The sequence below is a fragment of the Phaseolus vulgaris genome, chromosome 9, assembly GCF_051622355.1.
Source record: "Phaseolus vulgaris cultivar YP4 chromosome 9, ASM5162235v1, whole genome shotgun sequence".
NCBI classification, from domain to species: Eukaryota; Viridiplantae; Streptophyta; class Magnoliopsida; order Fabales; family Fabaceae; genus Phaseolus; species Phaseolus vulgaris.
This window is the reverse complement of record NC_143506.1, coordinates 17,295,522-17,306,042: the sequence shown is the minus strand read 5'-3', so window position 1 is coordinate 17,306,042 and position 10,521 is coordinate 17,295,522. Positions and strand designations below refer to the sequence as shown.

Genomic DNA, 10,521 nt, shown 5'->3' with positions numbered 1-10,521 from the left:
TATTATTAATATTATTAATATTATTAAATATTATTAATATTATTAAATATTATAAATAGTTTTAATATTATTTATATTATAAATAATATTAATTTTATTAATATTTTTATTAATATTATTTATATTATTAATGTTATTATTACAAATATTACTAATTTTATTATATTATTAATATCATCAATACTATTAATATTAGTATTAATAATAATAATAATAATATTATTCATATTATTAATATAATAGTGAAATTATTCTTTATATTGTTGTATTAGTATTATTAATTTTATAATATTAATAATATGCATACTTATTAGTTAGGATGATTATTATTTATAAATATTAGTTATGATTTTGTAATTATTCATATTATAATAATATTTTTAATATTATGTATATAATTATTATTATAATATTTGATAGAGATTCGTAGGTAATAGTTGGTAGGTAATAGAAATTTGTGAGTAATAGTTGATAGGTAATAGAGATCTATAAGTAATAATTGGTAGGTAATAGAGATCCGTGGGTAAAAGTTGGTAGGTAATAAAATTCGTGTGTAATAGTTGGTATGTAATGCTTAATTTACCTACAAATTCAGATTTGTGAGCAATATCCGTTGATAATGTTTTCTCTAGGCAATATCATAGGTAATGCTGAATTTATCTACGGATTTAAATTCGTGAATAAAAATCCGTAAATAATAATGATTTTTTTTAATTGTGAATATCTGTATGGAGAACCAGAAAGGAGTGGTTCTCTTGAAGTTGTGGGAAATCAATATATAAATAGTTGATTGCCATAATCTCATTGTACGACGAATTAACAATATATAGTTGAAATGGTGATGATAGTAAATAAAAAATAACACATACAAGAGAGTATGTAGTTATGTTTATTAAGTTTCATATGACAAAATAATTGTCAAACACAACAATTATTTAAGAAGAGTGACTGTGAAGGGATTTTAACTGTGGATAGAATCTTTGGATAATCTTGTTGGGCTCTAGTAGCGAGAGATATGTGTGAAGCAGGTGTGATGTCATCCTTTCCATGGGTGCAGGAGCTACATATACATATATAATCTAAAATTTTGCAATTGCAGATAGGAAGGGTTTGTAATCGCAGTGGAAGAAGTGGGTGCAAAAACAAGTGGCTTCTACTTGCTTTTTGCTGAGTTATAAGAAACCACTTAGCCACTTACTGCATCACCGTGTTTTGGAATCTCTACAATGGAGTGGGATATCAGCACATGCATCACAAAAAGTGGGGTTCATAACAGAACCCAAAATTAATGAAACCACCCCATACAACTTCGTCTACACCCAAGATCAATATTAGGGCGTGTCAATTCATAATATTAACAACTAATATGTGTAGTTATTGTTTATTTTTGTGAGTGTTGATAAGAAACAAATATGATGAAACACACCCTAGCTACTTTTTCTGCGCACAATGCAAACTAAGATCTTCTGCTCGATATTCGAATCATGAAACATCTGAATGTTCCCCCACCCCACCCCACTCTAGTCCCCACCCTGTTCAAAAGAAAACAAGTATTCGGGAATTATCAATTTCGCCTCAGGCTCCCTCAACCACTCACCATGTACGTTAATGCATATATTGTCACTCATGTTGCATATAAAGGATTCAGAAGGACCAACAAATTCTAAAAGGATGCTTAGGTAGAGTTTTTAAATATGTAATTACAAGTTTTATAATGTCTCGTGGTTTAGTTAATGTTAATTAAAATCATCTTTGCACGTGTGTTTTTCCGATTGTAATTTATAAACTATACTGGTACGATCGTACGATCCAGTGAGTCGGCCAGCACTCGGACCATGCCGACATCAAAGTAATACCGAGACGGCCACGTGACAACACGTGGCCGACCGGTCTCCAAAGTTCGAGTCTAAAGGTGATCAAGTCACCAGGGTTAATTCATGGTTAAGGGTTGCTTAACGAAACCATAAACACAAACCAATTGCTTAATCCGACCCACTAGTAAATGTCCATTAAGGTAATATAAATAACACGCATTTCAAGAAGAATGGTACATCATTATCTACAGTATTCTGACATTTGAGTACCGACACCCCCACTGACTTGAACTTGAACGTTGGAGTGTTTTCTACAGATACCACCCCCGTTTGTAGAGCAAGACGAACGAGAGAAGTGAAGCACATTAGAGAGCTTGAGCGTACTGAGGAGTTTGAAAAGTAACAGATCGACCGAAGATAGGAGCAGGAACAATCGTTCTCTAGGTCCCCAAGTCTGTGTGAGAACATAAACAATTTTTTTAAAGTTTTTGCACGACTATTTTTTATCGTAATTTATAATTTTTCTTTTTGAATTTGCTTTTGTCAAACAGAAGTCATTAGCATAGATTATGATTTCTGTTAAATTATGCCGTATTCCACATTCAGCCAATTCAGAAATAAAAAGAAAATGTATCCATTGAAAAAAGATATCAAACGAAATTACAATGAAAAAAAACCTTGATGATGTGTGTTGTGAATACTAGGCTGTAATAATGAGTTAAAAGAATATTCTTGGTATAAAAATACGAATATGATGGAAGGGATGAAGAGGAATATAGTACTAGCAAGTTAAAAAGTGAGTAATGATGGGAGGTGTAGCAGCAAGAATAATTTCTACTTATGGTGCACAACTCTCTTACTTGTTTCAGTGTTAATTATGGTTCCGCAACTTTGCAGTTACACGGGGACGACAATATACTATAAAAAATAATTTGCTTCCCACTTTGTAGGTAGCTATCTCACGCACTATCTCACTGCCTAACTAAGCTAGCTATTATTTTTACTGTAAAATGCTTCCTTTGTAGCTTTGTTGCTTCAACTTTGTGCTATACACACTTACAATCATGCATGTGTTCCTATCAATCATTGATCATTTGGCTCTTTTTCGTTCCACTCTATTGCTTCGAAAGTGGCAAAAACTCAAGGGAAACTTTTCAATTTTTATTTTATTTTTGTATAAAAGTTGGGTGATGATATTTTGACACTCTGCTCCAGTTTACACACATAATAAAATACTAATATTTGTAATAAAAAAACTTTAAAAAAATAATGCAAATGAGGTGTAGGGTGGAACAATGAGGGTCAAACAATCATTTTTCATAAAAGTTAGTTAAGGAGAAAGTAATGCAAATTAAAAAAAAACAAGAATATAGCTAATAATTTTATGTCCTATGTTTTCGAACGGATTGGAACCAAGAGAATTATTTCTCCGTCGGTTGGTCTATCTTTTCTCCCTTTCACTTGGACGATCTCCTCATACTCCTCCCACTTCGCTACTCCTTGTCTTTGTGGATTCCGAGCTCGATGTTACTTTCAAAAGACACTCTAACGTTCAAGTAAGACTTCAATGTTCGACACTCTGTTATTAGTACTGAATGATGACTGGTTCTTGGAATCTGTGCCTGTTTATATGAATATTATGAATCCATTGTTTTTTGCCCGGATTAGGGATTTGAATCATGATTAAGGGTGTGTTTGTTTCCATGGAGGAGGAGAGAGGGGGGAGGAGGGAGGGAGTGTTTTTTGTGTTTGTTTCAAGGGTTTTGAGGGTGGAGGAGTGGAAGGGGGAGAGGGTGAGTGATATTTTTCATTTTTCACAAAATGAAAAGATTTGTGAGGATGAATGTAGGATGGTTGTATTTTATCAAAATATCATTGGGCATGCATGTTATTACAATATCAAAATTAAATATTACATAAATTTATTTATAATTTTAAAAATATTTAATTATACTATTAATAACAACATATAATTATAAATAATGAAAATAAAAAAATTATAATATTAACAAAATATATATAGTTATATAAAATAATAAATAAATATTACTTTTATAAATTTTAATATATTTCATAAATATTATGAATAATTCCTCATAGGACTATTTTTGTTTTTTTATTTTATTTTTGATGTAAGAGTATGAGTTTTCCATTTTCACGACAGGGTTTTAGCCCTTGCTGAAATCCTAATATGAAAAAATTTTATAAAAAAATATATATTTAATAATTTTATTTCAATGTAACACAAAAATATTTTCTATTATATTTTTTAATTTTTTATTATAAAATATAAGTAATTATGAATATTATATATTAAAAAAATTTATTAATTCAAATCTATACAAAAAAAAATCATAATTAATTATTCAAATATTTTTAATAACAAAGACAAATTTGTAAACTTACAATAAATCATCCTTACAAATCCTCCTTACCATCCCTCAATTCAAACAACCTCACATATCTTCACACATCCTCTCTAATCCTTACAAATTCACTCTCTCCCCTCCTCACAAATCCCCTCCTCAATCCAATCAGAGTCTAAGAGTGTATTACCTAGTGTTTAATCACTGATTAATCTCGTTAATCTTCTATTTAAGTGTTATAGTTTTAGTCATATGTCGGTCGACGTTATCCAAATAATGGATACTCAAGTATCCTACAAACTTGACTCTGATTAAAAAAAAATCCTACAGACTTGAATGTACATAATGTATTTACGTATTTACAAAACAATATATATTTCTACACACCAGAAAATATCTTTCTATAATAATAAGAAAGAATGTCGATACAAACAAATCCCTACACACCACTTTCCTCTTTAAAGAATTTCATCATTTAGACATGGAAGACTATGAATTGTGACATGTGTTTGCTTCATAACTTGTTTGGCCCCATACAATGTAGGGGCCAAACTACACTTTCGAGCCCTTTTTTTAAATCAAATATATGTAACACATTGAATATCAACCAGCATGAGGCATGTTTTTCAGTTTACTCGTAACTCACATTTCATTAATCATGAAAATGCCAATAAACTTTTATCCAACCACTTCTTAAATGCTCGCTTGTTTAAATTTATTTTGTTTATGAGTTTTAATATTAACAACAAACAACTTTCCATATACAATCTGCAGATGTGAGTTTGATTCTGAACAAATAACTCATTATTTGGTCACATGGATTTTAAAGAATCATTTTTTCATCAAACTTTTTTTTTTCACAAAGTAATTTTATATGGGATGATTTTTTCATAATTTAAACTCGTTTCCTCAAATTAAAATTTTAGTATAAATATAACAAAAAAAATTTACATTAATTTTAATCTTACAAAATTACTAAATTGATGAACTCGTGTGTGACATAACTCTCATCGAAATAAACTTTAAATAATTCTAATTTTCAATATTAAGGATTTCAATTTTCATATTAAAAAAGGTATTTTAAACATAATCAATTTTTAACTTCAAAATTGAGATTTATACTGATTTAAATATTATATAATCTTATTTGATGTGAGATACTCAAAATCATGTATGTAAGTTTCTCCATTTTTTTTCAAATGTCTAACACGTTATATAATATACTTAGAATTGAAACTCAATTATTAAGTTAAAACAACTTGAGCAATGTCTTAATTAATTAACTAAACCAGTAATGTGTAATTCTTAATTAGTAATTTGTGTGAAACTACTAAATTAGGTAGAAGTGAGGTGATTGGAAATGAGTTGGAGGCATCATGGAATTGACTAGAAAAGGGTATTAGAAAGAAAAGCTAAGATATAAAGATCTTGCTTAGTTTACCTCCAAATTCCAACACAATGATACCCGCTTCATTCCATCCAATCCATCACACACACTCAATGCCTCTTCACCTACATAATTCTTTTAAATTTTGGAGTTTTTCAAATATGCCACAACACAATCTACTTTTGCAGATTCTATCTCCTTCGCAATCAACCACATTTTTTCCTATTTAACACACCACCTATCTAATATAGGGGATGAAACTATTACTAATAATTTCAAGAAATAACTATAAGATTTATAATTTCATGTGAATAATACTCGTGATTCTTGTTATTCACTTTATATATATATATATATATATATATATATATAAATTTTTTGTTGGAAATCTCATATCGACTAGAGATGAAAGAATATTTCATTGTATATAAGTGGTTACAAACCTCACCCTATGAATTGATTTTATGGGGTTGAGTTAGGCTTAAAGTACACTTTGAAATATGGTATCAGAACCATTTCGATCATATCTTAACGAGTGTTTATTCGGCCTATCGTTTCACCCGCTATCGAGTCGTTATCGGACCACCCATAATATATTGTCCCACACACGAGTTGTACTTTTTAGAGATTAGCAGATTTCGTAATATATAAGTGGATGTAAACCTCATCTCATGAACCGATTTTATGGGGTTGAGTTAGACTTAAAATCCACTTTGTAATATTTTTAAAAAAATGTAAGCTAAATAAAATGAGATAATACTCAAAATTATAACATTTTGTAAAAGTTTATTCTCATGCGTTTTCTCACACTTAGAAATCACTAAAAAGTGAAAAACTTTATACTACTTATGGAAACTTTTGTGAAAAAATTCGTTAATGAAAGGATTTAGATGTTAAAAACTTATTCAAATACTTTGCAACTCATAAAATTTTCATAAACTATTCTAAAAGAAACAGTGAAAGATTTGTACAAGTGGTTTTATAATTTAAAATTGTTTTTTTATCCACCCAACACAATAATACAGTTGTACTTGTAGAAAGAGTTAATGCATTTTATTAAATATTGTCCTTGACCTTCTGGGCAAGGTACCTATAGGTCTAGGTGCAACAGTCTATAGGGGAGACAGAAAGATAAGTTAAGAAAGAACAATGTGATATGATAAAAACAAATTAAAGAGAGATAAAAAAATGAGTTTCAAATATATATACTGAAAGAAATTTGTTAAAAATAAAAATGACTCTTCAAAGTACACCGTGTGTCTTATACATCATCATACTGTTACTTTTGCAGCAAAATCTATTTTGATCTTTGATATTTTATCTTTAAAATTTCAATATTTTCTTTTAATTTTGGGAATACAAATTCGATTAATTCTTTTGTGGTTAGTTACAGATGAAACTCACTTTCAAATTATTGTAACCGTGTTTATCATTGTAAGTAAATATAATGAGACAAACTCTAATATTATATAAAAAAATAATTATTATTTAATACCTAAATTCAAAAACATCTACTATTATATATGAATATATGAAAGAACAAATTTAAGTAAAAAATAAAAGTTAAAGTATACGAATGAGTTTTTAAGGATAGAGGACCGATTTAAAAAAGGATTAAAAATCTATTACACTACTTTAAATAAATTAAATATATATTATTAGAAACTTTTAAAAGCACCACAAAAACAATAATATTTTCTAAAAATTAAAATTATTTATACACAAATTAATTTATAGTTTTTTTTCTCTAATTTGACTGAATTCTCATTTCTTAATCTTTTTTTAAAAAATAACTATAATTTTACAAAAAAAATCATTTTATGTTTTCTCTTCAAAATTCTTTAAAGAAAAGCCTGTCTAAACATATCATATTGTAAGTATGGGAAAAAAATGTATGTTGTTATTTAATCCATAGAAACTCATTCTATATTTATAGACAACTTAATGAGTGACATGTTAAATTAATTTAAAGGGAACAAGGTGAAAAAAATATGTGAAAATTTATCAAATTTCGTTCCATCACCTAAATATATATAGTTCAATAGTTCGTCTAACCTCTCTATTAATGTTCAACATTAATAACATCACTAATAATCTGAACACATTTTTTTATCATATCTAACCATAAAATGTTATATTTTAGGCAAAATGCTACTTTCATACTCATAACAATAAAAGTATTAGTCATTTTATACTAATTTAATTATTTTATTTGATTAAAACATTATCAAGACCCATGTCCTTATTCAAAACCAGTCTTCTTATTCAAAATCCAAACACTCCATGCCTAAAAGAGTGGAAAAAGCTGTTAGTTTGGTAAATTGTAATTTAATCATAAATTAATACCTCAAATAAATTTGTTGAATTATGCAATAATTTTTTGAAAGTTTATAATAAATTAATACCTTTTAAAAAAATTGAAAGTTCAATAAAATTAATTTAATTGGATTTTGGAATTATTAACTATAATTAAATCAGATGTCTAAATTTACTTTGTGAATATATTTCCTAACTTCTGAACATAATGTAACGTGTAGAAAGTAATAAACATCTGGATCTTTGATTGCAAAACATTAACCCATTCTCTATGGGTCAGACTGTTTAGGATCAGCAACAAAAACAAAGGGACTACTAAAGACACCCCCTAATTTAATAAACCCATCTGTCAGCTTTAAGAAAATTCTGGAGGCATTTATTTATTTTGTCTTGTGATTGAATTTATAATTTAATTAATAAAAAAATTATATTTTATTTTTAAGACTAACAACATAAAAATAAATTTATTTCATTTTATATAAATTTTCAAAATAAATTATTTTGTTTGTAGCAAACAAAAATTTACAAGCAAGGGCCCATTTCAATATGTTCAAGATATGAAATTAGACTTTTTACACCACTTGATTTATTATGTAAACTCTCGTTAATGATGTAAATTCATTTCAAAATAAATGAATGGAAAGTGAGAACAAGAGATCTATGGGATGCAAAAAGAACTTGTTCAAAATAATCTTATAAAACTTTTTTATTTCTCATAAATTAATCTATTTTTCACTTTTATTTATTTTTTCGTGATGTTTTTTTAATTCTTTACAAATTATTTCTTTTATTGTTTTTTATCTTTTCATTTTTTTGAAAGATTGCCCAGCTTTTTTACATTTTTAGACTTAATTTTATAAATTTCAACTTTTCATTTCATATCATGAAAATTTTAAGAAAAATCAATTTTCTCTCACTGGAGAATTATTTTTTAAATTAGAAGAAAATCTGTTTTCCGTCCAAATATTTTTCGTTAAACTTAATTTTCTTGCATCTATTTTCAAATTGATCTAGTCGTTAAAATACAAAAGGGGGGTTATGTGAATTTAATCATTTCTTAATATTATTTAGAATAAAATAATTCGTATTTTGAATTTAAAATTTAAAATATAAATTTTACATTTTGAATTATTTAATCTAAAATACAAATTTATATTATAGATTATAGAATTAAAAAAAATTATTATAAATTTCAGTATTCAAAATATATATATTTTTAAACGGTGAAGGTAAAGAACTGCAACAGTGACGCTGGACGTTGGAGGTGTTGTGCCGGTGACTAATAGACGGTGGTGATGGATGTGGGGAGCTGCTGTGGTGGTGGAGGTTGCTGCTGGGATGGAAGTTTAGTGGTGGTAAATGAAAAAGATGAAGAAGAGGGTAAAATTATAATTTCCGTTATTTGATGGGAGTGTAGTTAGAAGAAAGGGAGGTCCAAGAAGAAATTTCCTGTGAATAATGGTATGATGGGCCAGGCCTTAGTTACAGCAATTAGGGCCGTAGGCCCAATATCTTAGTTAATGGGTTGTGAAATGACAAAAAAAAAAGGGAGAACGGTGTAGTACAACGTTTGTTCATGGTTTAAGAAGGGTAACGAACTGAAAGATTTGTACTACATGTACTACAATAACTAACACTGCATAAATCCAATGGAGTACTACCATTACTACACGCAATTATTCGTTAGATATTTTCGGAGTTTTTCAGAAATAAAATAAAAAAGGAGAATAAGAATATGATTAAGAAATTAATTTGTGTAGAAGGGGAATCAATTATTAATAACAATAATTATGTACAAGTAAGAGATGACTGGGAGTTGAATTTCACATGGAGAAGCAGCTGCCGTTGTAGCTTGGAATTTTGGTTGGGGCGGAGAGCGGCGGCGCAGTCTTGGAGGAGGAACGGACGGCCTCGTATCGGCGCCGTGCCGAGGGCCGTGGAAGATTCTCCGGCACGATGGTTTCGAGTGAATTGCCTTGCCAAGGAGGGCACGTTCTTTTCTGGCTCCATTTAGCACCGGCGTTAGAAGCATTTGATACTTGGTTAATGGGCAAGGTGGTGATTTGAATCATTTCATGAGCCAGTGTCATTGAATTGCACATTTCTATTCCAATCACGTACCATGCCACTCCCATCACAACGCCTTGCCTCTTCCAACACGCTTCGTTTTTCACCCTTTACAACGCAGGGTGGGAGTTAGTTGTGTTAAATTGTGTAACAAAAACAACACATGTATAAACATTAAAACTTACGACGAAAGATGAGGTGGTTTTGCCTTGGAAGGTTGGTTTGAAGTGAGAGGGGGAAGGCTTAGGAAGCAAGTAGTCCTCATGGTAATGAATTGTCTTTAAGGTTTTAGTTATTATAAAGTTTGAAGGAAAATATATTTATATATACATAGAAGGAGAGAGTTACATGTAAAAAGGTTGAAAAAGGTTGAAAACGGTGGTTGAGGTATTCCGAATGGAAAAGGTATCCTAATTTGGTTGGAATTGGTTGAGTTTAGCATTTTGTGGGTTGGTGATCGATGCTTCTTCCTATTGCGTGCCGTCTTTGCACCAATCTCGCCTTAGACAGTGAATGAAGAACAAGACACACTTGTCGCACTCTTCCAACCTTTCTCTTCTCCGTATATCTT

At 29.3% G+C, this 10,521-nt stretch overlaps 1 protein-coding gene across 1 annotated transcript; it reads right to left on the bottom strand.

Moving 5' to 3' along the window:
• Window positions 1–9,619: 9,619 nt before the first annotated feature.
• Window positions 9,620–10,521, bottom strand: LOC137820665 (histone deacetylase-like protein). Its single transcript, XM_068624850.2, has 2 exons — window positions 10,136–10,521; window positions 9,620–10,058 (listed from the first exon to the last, which is right to left on the bottom strand). The coding sequence occupies exons 1-2, from the start codon at window positions 10,213–10,215 to the stop codon at window positions 9,707–9,709; spliced, it is 432 nt and encodes a 143-aa protein (XP_068480951.1). The 5' UTR covers window positions 10,216–10,521; the 3' UTR covers window positions 9,620–9,706.